Source organism: Cuculus canorus, chromosome 9 (genome assembly GCF_017976375.1).
Source record: "Cuculus canorus isolate bCucCan1 chromosome 9, bCucCan1.pri, whole genome shotgun sequence".
NCBI classification, from domain to species: Eukaryota; Metazoa; Chordata; class Aves; order Cuculiformes; family Cuculidae; genus Cuculus; species Cuculus canorus.
The window spans coordinates 917,507-940,211 of record NC_071409.1 but is presented as its reverse complement, the minus strand read 5'-3'; the positions used below and the strand labels follow the sequence as shown (position 1 = coordinate 940,211).

General features: G+C 50.3%; 1 protein-coding gene across 1 annotated transcript in view; it reads right to left on the bottom strand.

Moving 5' to 3' along the window:
- Positions 1-22,705, bottom strand: part of GPC1 (glypican 1) — a 237,583-nt gene that overhangs the window by 6,138 nt on the left and 208,740 nt on the right. Inside the window, exons 4-8 of the mRNA XM_054074276.1 lie at positions 11,798-11,963; positions 6,453-6,583; positions 3,550-3,669; positions 2,697-2,830; positions 401-576 (exon numbers count right to left, since the gene is read on the bottom strand). Of these exons, the coding sequence (XP_053930251.1) occupies positions 401-576; positions 2,697-2,830; positions 3,550-3,669; positions 6,453-6,583; positions 11,798-11,963 (727 nt within the window). The remainder of the gene's footprint in view (positions 1-400; positions 577-2,696; positions 2,831-3,549; positions 3,670-6,452; positions 6,584-11,797; positions 11,964-22,705) is intronic.

The following is a 22,705-nucleotide window of genomic DNA, read 5'->3' as shown; positions in this document are numbered from 1 at the left end:
CTTACAGAGGGGAACATCCCTGCCTCCCCAAGAGATGCTCAGCCACCAGGCTGGCCGCTTCGTCCGCTCTGCATCTCCCACTACGGGATGCAGCCCCATAACTGATCTCATCAATCAACCTCAGCTGGAAACCTCTGGAGCAGATGGGAGCAGTGGCTCTGTCAGCAGGGCTGGGCTCAGACTGGGGAAAGCACCCAACATTTCAGCAAGGTGCTGAGAGCAGCACTGCCTCCAGAAACCCCACAGCTAGTTGGCTGCACTCAAATGGGCCCTGTTTAGGCTAGAGCCAAAGCCAGGTCACTGGAAGCCCTCTCCACCATTAGGGCCCATGTGTGGGTCTGCACAGGTCCCACTCAGCCCTCTAGCCCGCTGTTGCCATCTCTGGCTCCACTGAACTCACTTGTGTCTTGGAAATCCACATCGTTCCCGATGTTAGCGTTGCCCAGCCGGTTTGTCATGATTTTTAGCTGCATGATTTGCTGGCGAATGGTCATATCTGGCTTGGTGATGTCCACTTCCACCTCTGGGTTGTTGATCTGATTAGCCAAGCCATCCCCCATCACTTCAGGCAGGTAACTGTGAAGGAAGGTGACAGGCTTAAATGTCCTGGCCCAGCTAAGCTCACGTCTCCCCATTACAGACACTGGCAATGACCCTGACCCCTCGAACCCCAGAGAAGCTGCACTCAGTGTGTTGGCTTGTCCAATGGCATCCATGTGCTGCTGTTTGCTGAGAAGCAGCCAGCTCTAGGGATGGCCAAGCCATGCCGCCATGGCCAGGCCCCATCAGAGCTTGGGTATCACCCCAAGGCCACCTCAGCTTGCAGGAGGTGGCCGGTGGCCTTGTAGCATGGCTGTCGCGGGGCTCGCTCTCAGGCTGGTACCTGTGGAGCCACAGTGACACTCTACCCCTTACAGAAAACCTCTGCCCATATGAGAGGCTGCCCTTGTCCTCATGGAGGACTTCAATTTACCAGATGTCAAGCATGATTCCCACACAGCTGGGACAAACAGGTTCAAGGATTCCTAAACTACTAACCAAGTCTGTGGGCGACACAAAACTGGAGGCAGCTGTTGACACTCTTGAGGGCAGGGAGGCCCTGCAGAAGGATTTGGACAGATTGGAGAGCTTGGCAATCACCGACTACATGGAGTTTAACAAGGGCAAGTGCTGGGTTTTTGCACCTGGGACACAGCATCCCTGGGTGTCCAAACAGGCTGGGGAGCGAGAGAGAGGCTGGAGAGTAGCCCTGCGGAAAGGGATACAGGGGTTCTGGTTGATGGCAAGTTGAACGTGATCCAGCAGTGCCCTGGCAGCCAAGACAACCAACTGTGTCCTGGGAGCATCCAACATGGCATCGCCAGCTGGGTGAAGGAGGGGAATGCCCTGATCTGCTCCGCACTGGTGTGGTCCCACCTTGAGTAGAGGGTGCCATTTGGGCACCCCAGTGTAAGAAGGATCTAAAGCTACTGGCGAGTGTCCAGAGGAGGGTACGGAGTTGGTGAAGGGTTTAGATGAGAAGTTGTACAAGGAGTGGCTGAAGTCACTTTGTCTGTTCAGCCTGGAGGAGAGGAGACTGAGAGGAGACCTCATCGCAGTTCACTGCTTCCTCATAAGGGAAGGAGGAGGAGCTGAGCTCTTCTCTCTGGTGACCAAGGACAGGACTCGAGGGAATGGCAGAAAGATGTGCCAAGGGAGGGTCAGGTTGGACATTAGGAGGGAGGTTCTTCACCCAGAGGGTGGGTGGAGCACCAGAACAGCTCCCAGGGAAGCAGTCACGGCACTGAGCCTGACAATATTCCAGAGCATATTAAGACAACGCCCTCAGACACACGGTGTGAATGTTGGGGTTGCCTTGTGCAGGGACAGGTGCTGGACTCAATGATCCTCGTGTGTCCCTTCCAAATCAGGGATATTCTGTGATTCTATGATCCCTGCCTTGGTAAAACCCTGTGGGGAAAGATTCTCCTGGGATTACTGAACCTCCCCAGCCTGGCACAGCCCCACAGGGCCCCTGGGGCAGCTTCAGTTAACTGGGACTGCAATCCAGCAAGCAGAGCTGTGCTGCTCCCTCTGGCAGTGACCTGGCCCGGCTGCTCCTGCAGATGTGTGGCACTGGGCACACAGATGGGATATACGTTGGAACTCAAGGCACCAGCTCTGAGCCGGCAGAGACCAGCCCAGCAGGTCGGCGGAGAGGAGCAGAGAAATGTGTATGGGCAGCAGCTGCTCATCAACCCTCAGAGCCAAGGCTGGGGGGTGTTTCTGCAGCTGTTTGATGTTACCCGGATGCCTCCTCTCCTGAGGAAAGAGCATTTTGGAGGAGGTACAGATAAAGATGCAAATCCAATTCTCAGCAACAGCGCTGGAGTTAGTGAAGTAAATCACGCCCTTCTGCCTCCTCAGTGCATGTGGAATTCAAAACTGCTTCATTAGGCGCCCAAAGAACATGGTTATTTTATGACAAATACATTTCAATACTCAAATCCAACTCACAGCAAAAAATGACAACGAGGCTTGACATTCCCAGGTACCAGTTTTCAGGAAATGCAGCATTTCTGTGGAACAGGGTCAGACCATTGACTCGGTCTGAACAAGTGGGGCTGGCTGAATGGATGTGCAAGTGCCTTTTATCAAGCCACTCCTTCTCTTCATCCCAGAATGGTGCTATCCTGGCGCCTTAGCCCTCTCCGTACCTGCCCTTGGTCATCCCATTCCAACACTTGTCGTCTGCCACAGAGCTGGCCATTACTTTTTTGCTGCACAGGATGCCGGGCAGGGTGATCCAGTAAGTCTTGAGAGCTGTCAGATTCCCTTTGGCATCTAAAACCTGTAAACAAAGAGGATGCTCAGGGCCAGGAGAGCTCTGGGGCACACCAGGGCTGTGGAAAGAACATGGATTTTGCCCTTTTTTTTTTGTGTTACCACCACAAAGTCTCTTTTTATGCAGACAGGATGTGTCACCAACCTTCCCTAAAGAGCAACCATTGACCCAGGCACTCAGGGCTGAAGGTTACATGCTAAAGACTGCCTGGTACTATATAACACTAAACTTGAGTCATCTGCTGGGGCCACAAGTGCAATGCTGAGAAGTAGCCTTGGTGGGAACCAGCAGGGCCCTACCAGGGCGGGACAGGCAGATATCTAAGTGAGGAGCCTCTGAAACATGGGACCACGTCAGATCCTGCAGCTCACTGCCAACAGAATCCAAAATCTCCATGGAGAAGGATCTCTGGCCCCACTATCCAGGCTGGACTGTCTGAGGCTGAATGACACTGATGGCAAGGAGCCTTTTCAGATAAATTTGGTGCCAAATCCCTGAGATATTGATTGTCAGCAACCTAGACCCTGACCCTGGGGCCCAGGCAAGAGCAGATCTGCACTCACCAACCTGATCTTCTTCAGATTTGCGAGCAAAGGCAATTCAGCAGCCTGCGGGGTGGTCTGACCCAACTCACAGGATCCAGAGCTGCGCTGGCCAGGCTCCCGGCGCCCCAGCACACCTGCCCTGGTGCGCTGGTGAGCAGGGAGCTTCGGAGGAAAACTCACCAGCATCTCCAGTGCTTGTGCAGCGGATTTTGCTTCTAACGCGACTTTCCCTCGCCTTTTCTTGTCCTCGCTGCTGGAGCCTTTTGTGCTGATTTTGGGATTCCCACAGCCTTGGAAAACCTAAAAAACAAACCAAACTCACTACTCCACAGTTACAATTTTTTTTTCCTTCCAAGTATGTTTATCTTTCCTACTTGCAAGACCTCCAGGATTCTGGCTTAGTTTCTGGTTACTCTTGTGCCAGGATATGTTTTCAGCACTCTATAACTAGTTTTGGTTACCGCTATCAAGCAAAATGTTCAGCACTAACAAAAAATTAACACATGGGTTTGGATGGGTCACCAATGTTGATATTAAATTATTTTATCTGTTCCCATTATGACTGAAAAATGAAATTCTGGGAAGAGCAAGAAGAGAGTTGCTCACACTCATTACATCAGCAGTGTGGGCTTTAAGAATGCAGAACAGGTGAGCTCCCTTGATTTGGACAATGGATCAAGGTGGGACCACTCCAATGACTCTTGCAATTAGCACCCACACTCAGCAAGTGAATGCCCCTGCAATTAGGGGAGAGCAAAGACAGTAGATGTGTCAGGTTGGATGTTTCAGTGGCAAATGAGGAAGCTGAACGGATTTACCTCCTAACCTTGGGTACCTCCCAGCATCTTAACGACCTGCCTAGGTGTGGTTTGTAAGGCAATGGAGAGCAGAAGCACTTTGAAGGTACAAATCCTCAGACTTTACCTCAAAAGGCCCCCTGAAAGCACGTTTCTCCTAGTCTCCACATGACCAGCCCAGGCGATGCCACCTCCGCTGGAGACAGCCAGTGCAACGGAGCCTCACTGTGGCTGGTGGAAGGAGTGCTGGGACAGCCAGATTTAATAAAGCATCAAAGGCCAGGAGGGCCTTCGTACTGTCAATTTGAATCAGGAAACACCAGTCTTTACAAAGCAAGCCACCTGATTTGAAAAGATGGCTCTAAGCTTGTTGTGATTACCAGGGTGCTGCCAGAAACTATTGCTAAATTTGACTTTGCACGGATTAAAGCAAAGAAATCAAGACCTCAGACGGGAGCACTGCTGAACGTTTTTCCTAGTGGATTCTGACAGCCATCAGCAAAGTCCTAACCTAGCATTTTCAGCTTGGTTCTACTAAAATAAAACCCATCTGGTTTCACTGCTGTAACTTTCTTGTTGGCCTTTTATTGTCATAAGCAGGAAACAAATCTTTCAGGAGGTAAAAGTCCTGGGAGGTTCCCAGGACAATGACTCTTGGAGCAGTTCCAGCACAGCATAGTATCAAGGTGATCCTCTTGCCAGCCCAAGGCCTCAGGCGAGCGATGCCCGTTGCCGATGGAGACTGAGACTGCAGACTGAGATTAATAGTCTCCTGCATAATGAAAGTAAATAAATGCTTGTGGCTTTTGATAGCTACCGCTGCCTGAAATCCATCCAAGAGCCACAGGGGGAGAAGGAGAAGTGCAAAGAAGAAGGGAGAGCGCTCCATGGTGCAGTGAACACAGGGCTCAGTACCAAAAGCATGTCTTTCCAGTTTTTCCCCAGATCTCAGGAGAACCAATGACTGAAGGTGTCACTGGGTCATTGAAGGGCTGCTTCTGGTTCTTCTCACAAATGGCAGACAATGCCCCAGCTCTAGGCTGGTCATGGCTGAAGCCCTCAGCTGCAGCCCAAGCCTGCTGCCCTTGGTCCTGAGAAAGAAGATGCCCAGGACATGTCTGGGCCAGTCCCAAGCTCATCTGACAATGATATCCTTTACCTGATCACTTTGCCATGCTCAAAACCAGAGCTTAGGGCCGCAGCAATCTGCAGCTCCTGAGCTCTGCTACCAGTGCCACCAGCACAGACTGCCACGTTCACCTGGTCACCAGACCACACTGAGAACGTGTTTGGTTGCTCCAGTTGACACCGATTAGACTATTTACTCCTTTTGATTTTATCAGATTTACTATATGACCCTCGGAAAAACCTTCCTTTGCAGATGATGCCATATTTACCCACGTCACAGGCTTGCTTTTATGTGGACAACCTCAGTCTCTCTTAAGAAAGGAAGAAAGAATATGGCCTTTCATAAGAGAAAAGAAACCTAAATGAGAACTTGGATGCACGCTGCTGTTAGTGCTTTGACGAGTCCCAGTGATTCCTGCTTGGATAAGCAATACTTCCGGCCCTTCCCCTCTCCAAGAGCCAGTTAGGACCTGCCCTGCTCCTTTTATCTGCATCTCTGCCCTAACTGTGGGATACCCGCAGGACTTGGGGAATCTCTGGGCAAAAAGCAGAAGCCCTGGAGAGCTACTTTTGTTCCCAAGGCTTCTCTTAACCTGCAGCTACAGAGGTGACTGTGGTTAAATGGATAAATATACTAAAACCAGCAGACTAATAGAAGACATCTTCATGATATACTTCTTGGAAAGCAGGTAAGCATCAGGAGAGCTCTCCAGCTGGACTGCCAGATTGCAACTCAGTACCACAAATACAACCTGACAGCCCGGTGTTTCCACTGCAGAACATCACTCCAAGGAAGGCTAGAGCAGCTGCCTTCCATCACTAGAGACTGTGCACTTTCTGTAAATGCCTCAGCTCAGCCAAAATCCTTCCAGGCTCCTCAGACACAGGGGCAGCTGACAGCAGATGGCACCACGCCTCCCGCAGTCCCTGCACACGCAGGCTCGCCTTGCCTGTCTGTACCTGAAGACTGCTGGCTGGGTGCAGCAGGAAGGAATATTCAGACAAGTTTTTAGCCTGTGTGAGATGGGCAGTTTCCTATCATTAAAAGAGTGGGCATTTAATCTCTTTCATCTCAGTTGAACAGCGAGCACTAAAAGCATTTGGTGCTGGCAGTTACACATGGTGTATCCTCGGACAGGCGTAAGCACACACTCTTACCTTGGCTGTAATCGAGTCTTTGTTCTCTTGCAGGTTAGAAATAGCTTCAGCGATCCTCATGTGAATGGTCCCTATTACAGTGTCTACGTTGTACGGTCCATCAATCCGATCAGCCACTACGATCAGGGAATCTAGTCAAGCAAGACAGAGACATCTCTCATCATGCTGTACAAACCAAGTTAAAGATCACACTGATGGCTGGGTGGATAAGCTGTTGGCCCCTCGCAGGCTTGCTGGGAGACATCGCTCCATTTTTCACTACTGCCCAAGTGCAGGCTTGTTTTCCTCTGGCATGGGATGGCTCTCCCTTCCCAGCACATAGGTAAAGCCACCCTCTGTGGCAGAGGAACAGAGGTCACCTCCTGCAAATGTCCGATGCAGCTCGCAGAAAGTGACTGACATTCCCTGGGCTGCTACAGAGAGCAAAAATGGAAAATTGGTACAGAAATACTAAGTAATGCAGAGCAATACTTGGTCCTAATGGTCCTACCTCATTGCATGTCTTCAGCAAAGCACTGCAGCCAGCAGAAAGTGGGAGGATTGGGGTCAATGAAGTGTCAAAGGTACTGGACGTGGGCAACAGCTTCTGTGTCAACGAACGAGTGAGAAAAGGACCAACTCTTCTCACCATCACCTCTGGAAGGACAACATGTGAGCAGCCAGGGAAATATCAGGCTATAAAGGCAGAGCAGCAGACCAAAATGCCCACAGCTAAACTGGCACACAGGACAGGGAGTGACTGAGCAGTGTGTCTTGCTCTCAGCTCCTCTTAGCTTGGAAAGATCTAATGCCTAAGAACTCCTGCCAGGCCTAGAAGCTTCTGCCTGGATGGCTGCTTCAGGATCCTGCTTGGCTTACAAAAAACTACCAACCTCTGGAGATGACTCTCAACGCTCCAGTTGGGTCTGAAGCAATGTCAGCCTACATGCTTGCAGGGCTCGGAGCACGGGGGAATGGCACTGCAGAGGAAAGCTGACATCCTTGGTGTACGGTTTAAATAGGATCTCAGGGCAAGGCCAAAACTGGGTTTGGACATCTAAAATGGGTTCTTAACCAGGTCTGATCTAACTAGTCAAAAAATGTAATTCTGAAAGTCATTGTTATGCTGCTGCCACCTCAGTTTCCTGCCACTTGCGCTTCAGTAACCCCAAGGCCAGGCCATGCATAAGCTTCATCAGTGTTTAGGGACTTGGCATTCAGTTATGTGCGACCTCACATGGCTCTAGTGTGGTTTGCATTCCCCAAGGCACACCAGAACCCTCCTGGCAGGACAGGGGCTCTACCTGCACTCATCTGGAACAGAACTTCATGTTCCTGTGGCCTCACCACATGGACAAAAACAAATGCAATGGCTTCATGTTGGTTCTTCTTTACACAAAGAGGGTCAAATCTCAGGGTCTAGGTTGGAGATCTGTACCGTTTGTAAATGGAGTTATTAATTAGGAGTGATTAATTCTTCTGTCCTAAATACTGATACCTCACCCATCAGCCTGGCAGGAGACTCTCACAGCAGATGGTGTGATGTTGCTGAAAATCTTATTCAGCATGAGTTTGTACTGCCGACATTATTCATGAGCAATGAAACCACCAGCTGAATTACACCCAGTCAACAGAGTATCAGTAAAACATGTCCTTCAAGCTACACCATCCCACAGCATGTACGCGTCACTTGTGATTCCGCTCTAAAGAGACGATGCTTATCTTTGAACTGCACAGCAAATTTCCTTTGAACAGGAGTCCAGCCAGCTGGGGCAGAGCCATGGATGACTGCCATTTCAAACCTGCTGTAGGAAAGGGTTTGGTCCCCTGCCTGGGCAGCACTAGGCAGAAAGATCCCAAATGACTTCCAGGAGGCCTAGGTGAGGTCCGGGCAGGAACAGTAGGTCCACAGAGGATGTAGTGTGTTAATAACAAAGGTCTGAGCCTGAACTCACTGTTGTCAATTTAACAGCACACTTGGCCCTTGCACCTACCCTTGCTCTCTTACACCCTTGCTCTCTTTTCCTGCAACACAGTCCTACGGCAGTGCTGATTTCATAGAATCATAGAATGGTTTGGGTCGGAAGGGACCTCAAAGCCCATCCAATTCCACTCCCTGCCATGGGGAGGGACATCTCCTATTGGATCAGGGGCTCCAAGCCCCATCCAGCTTGGCCTTGAACACCTCGAGGGATGGAGCAGCCACCACTGCTCTGGGCAGCCTGGGCCAGGGCCTCCCCACCCTCACAAGAAAACATTTCTTCCTAAGATCTAATCAAAACCTCTCCTCTTCCAGCTTAATACCATTTCCCCTCATCCTATCCCTGCACTGTAGCCCTTTTCAGTACTGGGAGGCTGCTATGAGGTCTCCCTGGAGAGAGCTAAACATGCCATACAAGGGGGTACCATTTGTTTGTGCTCTGGGAAATAATGTCTCCTGCAACATTAAAGAGCTTACGGTTTAACCTTCCTGCTACTCAGGGGTTGTGGTGTCATCTTTGAGACTGTATTTTCCAGATAATTTTAGTATTTAAGTCAAAGGCTACACCCCCAAACTAGTGATAAATTATGTTTGAATCACTTACTATAAAAATCTCCTGTAATTTGACCTGCTCTAATTTGACAAATTGAAAGAGAAACTCTCTGTTTAGTGAACAAAATCCTCTCCAGAAGGGCCTGGAGAAGGGTGAAGAATGGACAGTGCCACTGAAGTGCTACCTTTGGCTCTCCAGTCTTTCTCCAGTCCCTGATCACACTGTGACCTCTGACACTAAAATGTACAACTGCAATTTGAAAGAAGTTCCAATTTCCTCCTAGCCATCACCCCTTGACAGTGTCTCTTGGGGAAGAAGAAGACAAAATAAGTGTGAAATCTGTCCCCCTATCAATCAAGGAGAACTGTGTGTTGAGCTCTAGGAGACAGGCAGTCATCCTTCCAGGAGAGCAGTGACAGGTAACAGTTGGCTTGCTCTGGTCAGAAAGGCCAAAGCACCATCAAAGTCCTGGTGTAAGCCCATGGGGAAAGGAATATTCCTCCTCTTCTTTTGCAGTGAACTTTCAAGTCACTCTTATGCAGAGCATTTCCAATTAGCCTCAGGAAGTTGCTGCTTGGTTCGTTAGCTTCCAGAGCGAGGGGGCAGCCGGCCACCACACCTCACCGAGCACGTACACCAGCTTCTGCATGCAGTATTTATTTTGCAATGTCCCTTGAGAGGCAGATGACACTCCTTGAACTGCACCGAGGTTTTTATTAACACCACTACGTGTCAACCCTGAGCCAGCCCATCATGGTGCAGCTGGCTAGTGAGCTAGTAGTTTTGCTGGCCAGGCAGTGGGTGCCAAGGCAAGGGAAAAGGTCAAGCCCAAAGCTCATCTCCTCTGATCCTGCCTTCTGTGAGCCCAGGAAAACATCAAGGCTCCCTCAGGTCTCAGAGCACTCCAGCTCTAAATGTACAACCCTGCGGGCACAAGGAGGAATGAGAGCTTCACCATTGTAAACAAACCTTCCCTGGGTGGGCTGCAGACAGGGAGAGGATGTGCACTGTAACATAACTACACAATTTTCTAAACACAGACCCTCACCAGCCTTAAACCATGTCCATCAGCTCCACAAACCACTTTCAGTAGTTCACATTTAAACCAAGAGCCACAGGCTTTTGAAAAACAGCTGAGCGACATCTCAGGTCTTCTTAAAAGAGACACTCAGTCTGATCAGGCAAAGCATAATTCCCTGTAGAAGCTCCTGGTTGAAGTTCTCCAGCATGTATTGTGCAGGAGATCACACCATACTATCACAGTACTTCTGGCTTTAAACTCAATGAAATGGACACCTCTCTATATGTACAACCCGTTTCAAAATATCCATCATCTTAGCTGAGTGACAAAATAAAAATGAAATGAGCTCTTTTCTTCTTTAAAATACAAATATTATTTTCCCATTCCTGGCAATGCCTCTAACTTCTCCACGTCCCCATGTAGTTGTTTAAGACATCTCTTTCCATTTAGAATCCTAGAATCCTAGAATCCCTAGGTTGGAAAAGACCTTTGAGATCATCAAGTCCAACCCTAAATTTGATGGTTTAGATCCACTACTAAACCAGATCCCTGAGCACCTCATATACCTGTATTTTAAATTCACTCAGGGATGGCGACTCAACTACGTCCCTGGGCAGCCTCTGCCAGTGCCTGAGAACCCTTGAGTGAACAGATTTTTGCTGATATCCAAACTAAACCTCCCCTAGCAAAACTTGAGGCCATTTCCTCTCATCCTATCACTTGTTACTTGGACGAAGAAACCAACACCCTCCTTGCTGCAACCTCCTTTCAGGCAGTTGTAGACAGTGATAACGTCTCCCCTCAGCCTCCTTTTCTCTAAGGTAAACAACCCCAGTTCCTTCATCTGCTCCTCATAACATTTGTTCTCCAGCCCCTTCCCCAGCTCTGTTCCCCTTCTCTTGACATGCTCCAGTGCCTCAATGTCCTTCTTGGAGCGAGGGGCCAAAAACTGAACCCAGGATTTTGAGGTGCGGCCTCACCAGTGCTGAATATAGGGGGATGCTCACTTCCCTGCCCCTGCTGGCCACACCATTTCTGATACAAGCCAAGATGCCATTGGCCTTCTTGGCCACCTGTGCCATGTTCGGCTCATGTTCAGCCGCTGTCAATCAACACCCTCAGGTCATTCTCCTCCAGGCAGCTTTCCAGCCACTCTTCCCCAAGCCTGGAGCTGCACGGGGTTGTTGTGCCCAAGCGCAGGACCCAGCACTTGGTCTTGTTGAACCTCATCCTGCTGGTCTCAGCCCATGGATCCTGCCTGTTCAGATCCCTCTGTAGAGCCTCCCTACCCTAAAGCAGATCAACACTTCCACCCAGCTTAGTGTCATTTGCAAACAGAAGTTACCATACTATGTGATTCTGATCCTTTTGCTCTCCACCCATAGAAACATTTTATGGCTTCATGTCTCTGGGTTATCTCCCAAGGATGGCAGCAAGTGCTTCTCCTGTGCTCTCACAAGAGCTCTACTATGGATGAGGAGGCACCTCTGACAGTGTGCAGGTGACCACATCTGTCCCAGCTTCAACACTTGAGAGGGAAGGAAGAAGTACCTGAATGCAAAGTGTGGACAATCCCAAATGAGCACAGGCAATAAATCCTTGTTTAGACAGCGAGCAGTGTCCCTTTCTAATGGTACCAAAGCCCCAGCAAAGTGTCCTGCAATAGCTTCTAGGCATTAGATCATGGACATAAAAACTGCAGCGTAAAAGAACCCCCACCAGTCCTTTCTTTACTCGCCAAACACTGCCTCAGAGAGTTCTAAAGGTGGGGTGAGAGGCAGTTGTGCTGCAGCAGAAGAAAGCTGTCTTACCCATCAGGTACTTCCACTCGGTGTTCAGGTCTGCTTGGTTGGCCAGGCAGCCCTTCACAACGTTGAGGCAGTAGTTGTTGCACGGCTTCACGCTGGACATGCCCCGGCAGTGCGGGCAGTACATCAGCTTCATGATGGCACGCGTGCACTCGTGGCTGAGAGGTACCTGGGGGAGACAGATCAGAGTCAGGCACACAGGCTGGTCAGGGGTGCGTGTCGGTGAACCTTCCCGGGGTGAAGGAGCTTCGTGTGATGTGAAAGGCAGCACGGCTCCCTGGGTGTGCAGCCCTAGGAAAGCAGCTTCCCCTTTCGTTGCCTCTCCTTCCTCCACTCTTCCTTGGGTGTCATCCCTGTGACGGCGACAGGACCTCTCAGGCACCTGTTAGTTCCTCAGGCTGTGTTTGAACCCAGAGTTCCAGGAAAAGCATGTCCTGAGCACCATCCCCCTTCCAGCCAGGCCTGGTGGCCACGAGGACTGCCTGGGCACCCGCTGGCTGTACCCTTGGCTGTGACACACAGTGCACGTGTGCCCCCGGAGCCCCTGCAACCAGCCGCTGCTGCCACGTGCTCTGCAGGAAGAGTTTGCTGTCACTGCCCGGCAGACGCAGGTGTCCCGCCACAAACTGCATCTCCGTCTCCATCAGGGGATGCAACAGCAGGAGCCTGGACATGGGAAGATCTCAGCTGGCATCTTTGGAAAGGAAAATGGTGTTTGGGAGAAAGAATTGAACAGTTTAAATGATACAGGCAATTGAGAGCACTCGATGCTGGGAAGTGATTGCTCTCTGGTGAAGTTGAGCCCAGACCCCCTTGTGGCCAGCCGGCTCGCAGCGCCCTCTGCACCGTGCCAGCATGATGCTTTGCAGAGATGAATCCTGGAGGTGTCTTTGCTACCTTTAATTAAACCACTCCAGTCCTATGAGCACAGAGCCAGCGCAGATGCACAGCCCAGAGGGCAGGGGAGCAGCAGCCTGTGCAGCACATCAGGGTCCCACTGCCACAGGGAAGGGGCTGTCAGCGTAAGCTGAGGCAGGAATAACAACGTGGCAGATCCTGCAGAGATGCTGGCAGAGCTCAGCCATTCCCTGTCTTATTGTTAAACTGTTTTCCCCTTTGTGGTCTTTTCCAATCTTTGCTGAGATCCATTTGCAATTCGCTCATCATTCTTTTAAAACCATTTACAAAAATAAACCCGTCTGCACGTTTGCCTGTCTTGGTACCAGGGACTCGGCACTCACGGGTGCCCAAAGACGGAAAAGTGAAGGAAGGGGCAAATCCGACACAGAAAAATGCCTGAGTCTTGAGCTGCAGGTGCAATGCTGAATCATAGAATTGTTTGGTTGGAAAAGACCTGTTGGATCACTGAGTCCAAAGATACCTGTCCACTGCTAAACCGGATCCCTGAGCTGCTGGGATCACCTGTTTTTTAATGCAGTGAGCAGGGGCATCTTCATCTCGATCAGAGCCCTATCCAACCTGACCTTGAACCTTTCCAAGGATGGAGCATCCACCACCTCCCTGGGCAGCCTGGGCGAGCTCAGCATAAAATATTTCTTCCTAATATCTAGTCTAAACCTCTTTTAGTTTAAAATTATCCTATTGCTACAGTCCCTGCTAAAGTTTTTCCCCCATCTTTCTTATCAGCCCCCTTTAAGTACTGAAAAGGCCACAATAAGGTCTCCTTAGAGTCTTGTATTCTCCAAGCTGAACAACCTCAACTCTTTCAGCTTCTCTTCATAGGGGAGGTGTTCCAGGACTTTGATCATTCCTGTGGCCTCCTCTGGACCTGTTCCAACAGATCCATGTCCCTCTGTGCTATGGCCTTTTAAGTTTCTTCTGGGGGACTCCAGAAGATTCAGTTCTGAGATATCCTCAGGAGAGGTGCTGGAGAGAAAATCCCTAAGCCTCCCCACATCCTGGAACTGCCTGCATGGTAGCACCTCACTTCCAGTCCAGCCTTGAAAACAGATGTTTGGATAGTGCTGATGCTTCATCAGGCAGGAATTGCACTAAAATAACGTCATGAGAAACATTCTTCAGGACCACACAAGGCTCTGGAGTGTGTCCCAGAGAAGCAATGAGCTGGTGAGGTGGCTGGAGACAAAGTCTTACGGGGAGCGGCTGAGAGAGCTGGGGTTGTTTAGCCTGGAGAAGAGGAGGCTGAAGGGGGACCTTATTGCTCTCTACCCACTACCTGAAAGGAGGTTGTGGAGAGGAGGGAGCTGGGCTCTTCTCCCAAGTGGCAGGGGGACAGGATAAGGGGGAATGGCCTGAAGCTGCGCCAGGGGATGGGTGGACTGAAGTGCCTGAGGGACAACGGTTTAGAGGGAGTGTTAGGAATGGTTGGACTCGATGATCCAGTGGGGTCCCTTCCACCTGGTGATTCTATGATTCTATGATTCTGTGATTCAGAGACAGAACCCAATGGAGACGGCTCCCCTGCCTCAGCAGCCAGGACAAGCCCTGAGATGCCTGTGGATAAACGTGCTCCATGGTCAAGCGGACTGAAGCCTTGCATGAATCACCACAAATACCAAGGCTTCATTCTGCTGCCTCAGTGATCTTTCTGCCTGCGTTCTGGGACAAGAAACAGACTCTGGTACTCGGCTGCCATGTGGCTCTGCCACCAGGAGATGGAGGCTCTGTCCCGCTGCACAGCACAGGAAGCTTCATCCCTGGGAAAAGCCTGCCAGGGCACCGCTGTCTCCTGTTCTCAATCATCTAAGAAGGGATGCAACAAAGCAGAGTGACAGGTAAACAAAAGAACAGTTTATTTTTTGACTCGGGGTTTAAAATAACCATGACTGAATAGTGACTGAAAAACACAAGGCGAGAACACACTGAACGCTAACACAGGCTGTAGCTGAAGACCTTTCAAAACCAGAGCGTTTACACAGAGACCATGAGATTGCAGCTGGAAAGGAGCTATGACCCCCTCCTTCCCCGCACAGAGCGTTTCTGAACATGAATTATACGATGAAGCTCCAATCAGAGCATGTAACCTGCACAGGCACTCGGGTCTCACACACAACGCTTGTCTCCGTGCTTTACCAGCACGCCCTGTTTGCAGCTTGTCCCGGCTCACCCAGATGGGCTGTGGAGCATGGGTAACCTCTGCAGCATCACGGGAGATGCAGCACACATCCCTGGACACTACAACATGGGACTTCCCAGAGTACGGATGAGAACCAGGGAGCAGCAGGATGGTTTTGCCTACACCTACAAACTTCCCTGGCTGCATCGCGCAGCCTTTTGGGGTGGAGGGAGCTGAAGTGCTCTGGTTGAAAAGTGGGAATGCAGAGTCGGGAAAGTGGGAAACAGCCCGGGGGTGGGGTGGGCCAGTGGCAAAGAGGACAGGTGTCAGCAGCTAGAGAACATAGCCATGTGGTACTCTGCCAGAGGCCGTGGGGGACGCGCAGACAGGTGAGTGATAGATCTTAGCTCAATAAAACAACTCCACCATGCTCAGCTTCAAAGTCCAGTGTAAACCCAGTAACTGCACTGGAGCTACCCAGGTGACCATAGTGAGCTTGTATTCAAATGACACAACAGTCCCTGTGGGGATTTCACAAGTGCTTCTGCTTGCAAGAATTTATCCTGGTCTCTGCATTTATTTTTGTGGGTGTCTTTTCCAGTAAAAGAGAAGAACCTTCCCACCCTGAACACAGTGCTCCCTTGCCACCGGAGAGTAACCTTGCAGGGCCACCCGTACCCTGCCACCGACACAGAAAGGCAGCTGCAGCAGGCGCCTGCTCCTCAGCGCCACCTTCTCCACCTGCCCTCCAGCCCAACTGGTGAGCGCGGGCAGCTGCCAAGGCTCCCTGCGATGCCGACAGCTGCCTGCCGTCCTGCAAACCACCTCCCCCTAACATCTGCATGGGCTGTCAGCCAGCCAAACCCACCCACCGCCTGGGTCCACAACCGGTGCCCACAGAGAGCAGCTGTGTTCTGTCCCTGCAGCTCTTGGGGCAGCTGGTATGGGCAGAGCACCAGGTAACAGCAGCGCCCAGCGTGGGGGAAAGCTGATTTCACAGGTGAGGATCATTTCTGGATGTCAGGGGAGGAGCTGTGCATGACCTCCAGCCGTCACTATTGCAAGGTGGCTTGTGTCTTGATGTGCCATGCTGCCCCAGACTCTGCAGCATCGCTCCTCGCCTCTGCCCCGGAGCCTCTCCCTCTGAAGAGGAGCAGGGTGATATATCCATCACCAGCTGTTGCTCCGCTGAATTTGGCAGGTGCCAAGTGTTTAATTTAATCTCTTGGCAGATACGATAAGTATTAATTTTTGTAGGGTGGAAGAGGTTGCAGCTCCACTCCCTTTCCCCAAAGAACAACTCAAACCGCTCCTGTTTGCAGCAGCACTCCTTTTTCACAGGCAGGCTGCAGAGGGCGAACCAAGAACAGGGGGATGAGAGGGCAGAAAGAAGAATTTTCAGAGGGGTATTTTAGCATGCTTTGCTTGGCCAGAGCTCAGCTCCTTCTTGTTCCACCATCCCACCCCCATGGACTTCTGCTCCACACAGGGCAGAGGAGGGATGAAGGCTTGGGGTTCCGCGTGCCCCTTCCAGCCCTGACCCTGCATCGTCCCCATGGGGGAATTGCAGCACATTAAGGACATCTCTTAGTCATTGTGGATTAGTTTGCTGAAGTAAACTTTCAGGGTTTTTTCAGGTGTACTCAGAAGGGACTGAGATTCCCCTGTAGGGATACAGCAACACAACCAGGAGAGCACTGCAGCTCTCTGCCTACTTCCATCTGGGGCACAGTCCGCTCCAGCAGCGCACCGGGGTTCTCCGCTCCTCAGGCTGGAGCCTTGGGACCATGCATCCTCCACTACAGCTTGTTCCAGATAAATACCTCTACACTGAGCGGGAAGCAGTTTCTCCAGCTGGCAAAAGTCAAGACTGACCTGCACCTGCACACAGAGACCTCTTTGCATCCTTGTGCTTCTGCTTTCACTCTTCAGCCTTTAGAAGAACCTGAAACGCTCTGACCTATCCCCTGCCCAGCAACTGCCAGCTTAGACCTGATGAAGAGCCTCTTTGGCTTTCCAGTGCAGATTTTCAATAACTGACAGATCAATACGCAATGTCCTCTATCCCTCACAGGTGGCCTGAAAGCAGAAGCACTCAAACTCGTACAGACGGAGTGAAAGGTAACATCACCTCTTCATTTTTATAGGATCCAGCACAGCAGGAAGACATTACATGACAATAATTGATTTCTCTAAGTACCATCAACCTGGCCCAGCCTGGTTCTTCTTCAAGGAGACATGGTTCTCCTTTAACCTTAGTGGCACTTATAGTCCTTTCTTAGCTCAGTGACCTAGAAACTGCAGTAAGATATCAAGAGGAAATGCACAATACATAGGGGAAAGCCATCTCCTAAGGTTCTGAGAAAACATGGTTACTGAGAGGTACAGCTTGGAGCCAGGGCACTCCTCCTTCAGGTTGTCAAAAAGTATAAAATAAATATCACAAAGCTAAACTGAGCTTTAAAAACACACTGTGCCAGCGTCACTGGTGAGTTGAAAATCCTTATGTACTCTGTTCTGATCCCAGTGCTGCCAGTGGGTACAGCCCCTCAAAGTGTAAGTCCAGTGATGAAGTGATAAGTAAAAAAGCATTATCTTCTAAGTATACGCAAAATAGGGGACAAATTGGTATCGAGGATATATCACTGAATTAAAAACTACTTTACAGCTGGGGGATACAGCACTTGGATTTGAGTAGCAATGAGGTAATGTAACGGGAACAGGTGGCTGCTGCATAAAAAGCCCCATTCCACCATAAGAGCTGACATTTGAAGAAGGTCGTCATCAGGTATTATCCCGTGACTGTGGCTTGTAGCAAGTAGCTGAGCTCTGTGCTTTTCCATGGCTTGCTTTCCAAAGCTTGACATGCCCCATGGCTTTATTGTTGGAGCCATCGGACCAGATGTGAATTGCTGGAGGCAAGAGCTTTGCCAGAGCAAAACATCTTTGCAGAGTGTCTTGTGTTACGTCTTAGACAGGTCCAGAGATCAGACAGGTCCGGAGCGCGCTCTCTGGTTTGCATGGCTCACGGCACATCCACCCAACACGGCTGCTGAGCTGGGGCTCACCGTGCGACTATTTGGCACTGGCATCTGCACAGCAGCCAGCAGAGAATGAGCACGCAGAGAAAATATAACAGAAAATTGAGAACACATCCTCAGCATTCAGTGCGGCATTCATTCCATCATTTCTCCTCCTTCTAAGCAATGTTTAAATCAATTACAGTAAAATTAACGACTATGGCAAGCAATTTGCGGAGAGGATGGGCTGGGGGATTAGTCATTAGCTGGGTTCCTTGCCACCCCCCAGCCAATTTAGAAAAACATTCAGTGTGAAAGGCTTCTAACAAAATAAAAAAAAAGCCCATGCCATGTATTTATTAATATGCTTTCAAGCAGAGAATCACAGAAACACAAGAGACTCGGGAATAACAAGCAGTCACCCTCTCTGTCTCCCTGCATCTCCTTGTGGGGAGGTGCTAAGTTATCATATGACCTAAATCAGAACTTCCGAACAGTTATGAACTTCCTGAAGTGAAGACACAGGGAAGCAAAACTACCTGTAGAGAGGGAAAGCATTCAATCTCCAGCAGGTGTGACACTTCTGCACAGACACTTGAGGGACTGAAGACGCTCTAGTGCAGATGGGGATGGCCAGGGCTTTAGCTTCTGCAGGACACACAGCAGCAGGGCAGCGCTCTGGTCAAAACAGGCTAGATTTTCCCAGAATATAGCAAGAAGCTTTCTTATCCTTCCTCCACGCATTTAAAGAACAAATCAAGCTTGTGATTTGTATGTTCAACCAAAGTTACCTATCTTTGCACAGATACGCATGTTCACAGGTGACAAAAGCGTGTTTGATAGAGCCATGGGGCACTTCTCTCTCAGCCCCACCAGTTCTTTTGCCCACTAAAGCACCCACCCAGGTTATACATTGACTTTCCAAACACTACCCACTGACTTGTAGACCTCTTTTCAGCATAAACTTTAGTGCAAGTCATAAGGGATGCAAAAGGGGGTGCAATTCCTCCTCGCCTGACAACAGACCTCTCTGAATCTACAACAGTGGGAAGTTCTTTACCCTTCTGAGCTGGGACCTCATTTGGCAGGTCACACACGAGAACAGAGAGGTGCAAAGAGATGTGTTTTCTGCCATTACTCGAATGCCTACTGCTTGGAAATTATTCAAGAGCCTTCAGAGCATCCTGAGAAATATCAGGGCACAGAAAGGACCATGTAACTGATGATGTGATCACTGAATCTTCACAAGCACTCTGTCTCTTCTAACTAAAAGCTGCTATATCCTTCTCACTCCAAAAAGCAATTTTTTAATCCAAGCCAATTATTTCCTTTCAGGTGGCTGGAAAGATCGAAGAATGAAGTGTGGGAGGTAGAGAGGAACAACAACCAAAAAGCACCTAGCATTGGAACAGCTCCGTACACAACATCCAGTAGTTACAGGGTCTTTTTAATCAAGCAGTGACCCTCCCTCTCCTTCTCAGCTTCCTGAGCACTGGGAAAGGCTGAGCTTTAGGAAGTCACAGGCATCTGGAAAATCATTTTAACAGTGGCAGTACCAAGCAGGATGGTGCGCAGCTGGGCTGTGCCACCGGCTCTTGGGCACAGCATGCCTGGCTGCAAGGGGTGAGCCTGGCTGTGCCCATCAGGGGGTGATCGGCTCCTTTGGTGCCCAGAACCTCCAGTCAAGCCGCAGATGCTGCTTTTGAAGTGCTGGCTTCAAACAAGGAAAACAAAAAAAAAAAACCCAAACCAAACCCAAATCCTTCCTCCTTTTGAAGCCTGTCTCAAAAGCAAATGAGAAACCTGCAATGTGATGGGCCTCTTGCCTCCCTGGCCTCTCAGTGCATCTGAAAGGCATTTAACACCAATAAAATAAGCTGAGCTCTTGCTGTTATTTTTATTTTTCCTTCACTCTCCTTCCCCTGCACATTCCCCCGAGGCTGCTGTGAGCCATCTGGGACTTGCTTCCCAGCGGAACCAGGGTTGGGGAGAGGGCAGAGACTTGGGGATGGAGGAAGAGGCCTGGGTGACAAATCCAGGCTGCTGGAGAGTGCTGTCAACCCCCTGGATTGTCACAGGGACACAGGCAGGGCCATGGATGAAGGGACACGGCTGAACCAGTCACTAAGGCTGGTCAGCAGAGTTGTCATTCTGCGGGATCTGGCCCCTCTAAAACTGTTGCTCAAGGCATTGTGAGGGTGACCTACAGGGATCTCTCTGCATTCTCAGGGTGGTGTTCACAAAACAGGGACATGTCCCCACTGTGCAGCTGCTCTCCTGGTCACGTCCTGGCTCCAGCCTCCAAGAAGCAGTGCAGACCCAAGGTGGGTGCGGTGACCTGTGGCACGTGGCTGTGGTTTTGGCGTGATGTGAGGATGCTTGGGGTGAACACAAATTACCTCCAGAGATGTCAGATATATATCAAAATGTGACAGCGCTAACTGGCAGGTATATTTTTCCAGGTAGAAGAACCTACTGTCTAAATGGCCATTCTAACCTCCAGAAGCACCAGTTAGAATCATAGAACGGTTCGGGTTGGACAGGACCACAAGGGTCATCTTGTCAACACCCCCTGCAGTGAGCCGGAACATCTTCAACTCAATCAGGTTGCTGAGAGCCCCATCCAACCTGGCCTTGAACGTTTCCAGGATGGGGGAGCCACCACCTCTTTGAACCACCTGGGCCAGGGTTTTCACCACCCTCAGCGTAAAAAAATTCTTCCTAACATTTAGTCTAAACCTCTCTTTCAGTTTAAAACCATCACCCCTTGTCCTACTGCTACAGGCCCTCAGAAAGAGTTTTTCCCCATCTCTCTTATCTGCCTCTTTACTGGAAGGCTGCAATAAGGTGTCCCAGAGGCCTCTCTTTACCAAGAACAACCCCAGCTCTCTCAGCTTCTCTTCACATGGGCCCTTGATCATTTTCACGGCCTCCTGTGGACCCGCTCCAACAGGTCCACATCCTTCCTGTGCTGAGGGCTCCAGAGCTGGACACCTCAGGTGAGGTCCCACAGGAGCTGAGTAAAGGAGGAGATTCCCCTCCCTTGCCTCGCTGGCCATGCTTCTTTGGATGCAGCCTGGCACATGGTTGGCTTTCTGGGCTGGAAAACCCACCAGAGACATTGGGCAACTGAAGTTTCCAAACCAACAGACGCTTTGAAGACAGCACATAGCAGGCAGCTTTCTACAGGCAGGCAGAGATCACCCATGGCTGGAGACCTGGAGAAAGCACCTCTAGCTGGAGCTTTGGGGGCTGAGCACAGCTACGCAGGCATTTGTAGCACCCTCACTCATCTGCTCATGCATAATCTAAAGGCGTGTGATAAAAGTAAGGAAAGATTTTCCTGCCAGCTGTGAAAAACCCATTCTGCGATAATGTTCAAGAGAAAACAGGTCAGCTCTTCAACTCACAGATCAGGTTGTGTGTGCTGGGAAACGCAGGTGGGTGTTCAGAGGCACCCCAATTACCCCAAATCCCTGAGTTGGAATTGTACAGTTGGGATAAAGTTGTCAGGATGAAGAACAGCAGCTACAAACCCTGGGCCAAGCAGGGGAGCGGGTCCTGCCAGGCTGGCGATGAGGAGCGTTACCAAGCTGCCCGTGGGATGAACAAGAGCCCAGGAACAGGCTCAGAAAGCAGCCTTTCTCTCTGTTTTACAACAATAACGGGACCAGGAGGACAAGTTTGTGTTTCACCAGGGAGCTGGTGAGCTCCGTAATTGGGGTTATCTGCAACACGGCAATTTCACGTTGGGAAACATTTCATTTTTACAGTCTCCTCCCAGAAGAAGCCTGAAATACTGTGATAAAACCAACCAGGGCTGTGCTGTCACTTGCAACTCCACGCGTGCAAGCTGGAAATCAGGGCCATGTGCGCTGGCCATCAGTGCCCAGTTTCCCTGGTGAAAGAAGCGGGAGCTGCAGGAGCTCCCAACCCTCCACCATTACTGAGGGAGCCGTCACGGAGAGCAGACCCTGCTCCCTCCACCACATGGTCAGCAGTTGATTTGTGCATGTTTATGCCAGCCCTGATGTAATTAGCACCTTGACGTGTGTTAAACAAACCAAGCTTTCCAGTCTTTCAGAATAAAACTCTAAAAGAAACAGCTGCAGGGCTGACGGAAATATGATTCTTTCAAAGTCTAATGAAATGTATAATCACTTCAGTCCTTATTTCGCATCTTCCTCCCACAAATCCACATCTACAAGTCCTTGAGAGTTTTAAGCCTCACCAAGCCTATCATTCAAGTTACATCAAGCCTTTTTCTGAACCGCCACTCGGGATCAGAAAGCGAGCGGGTGCAGGTGCACGGGCAGGGCACAAATCACCCTGCGGTTCGGCGACCCTCTTGCTTTCACCTCGCTATGTTCAGCTCAGCACAGGGTGAGGGACACAAAGGATGGAGGCTGATGCCAAATTCGTGCCCTTCATGCTCCAGCAAACCAGAGCTGTTGCTGCGCCCGAGGCCAAACAGACTGCCTGGGTCCAGCCCTGTCAGCCCAGCAGCCAAATGGGCATTTTGCACATTCAGAAATAAAACATAAAAAAAAAAAAAAAAAAGAGGTATAGGCTAATCCAGCCAACATGGGGAAGTGAAAAGGGGAGCAGAGTCGGCCCCGTCTCCCTCTGCAGGCAGCGGTGAGGGCGCTTCCAGAGGGCAGTGACGATGGCTCCAGGAGACAGTACAGTCTGCGAGGGACACCAGACCCAAGGATGGGACCCACAGCTAACCAGAAGGATCCACGCCTTCACATTCCTGAGTAGTGCCTAACTGCCCTCAGATATTAAAATGAAGAAGATTCACGTGGAAAGACAGACTGCTGTCATGTTCCTCTCCCTCTGGAGGAAAATACT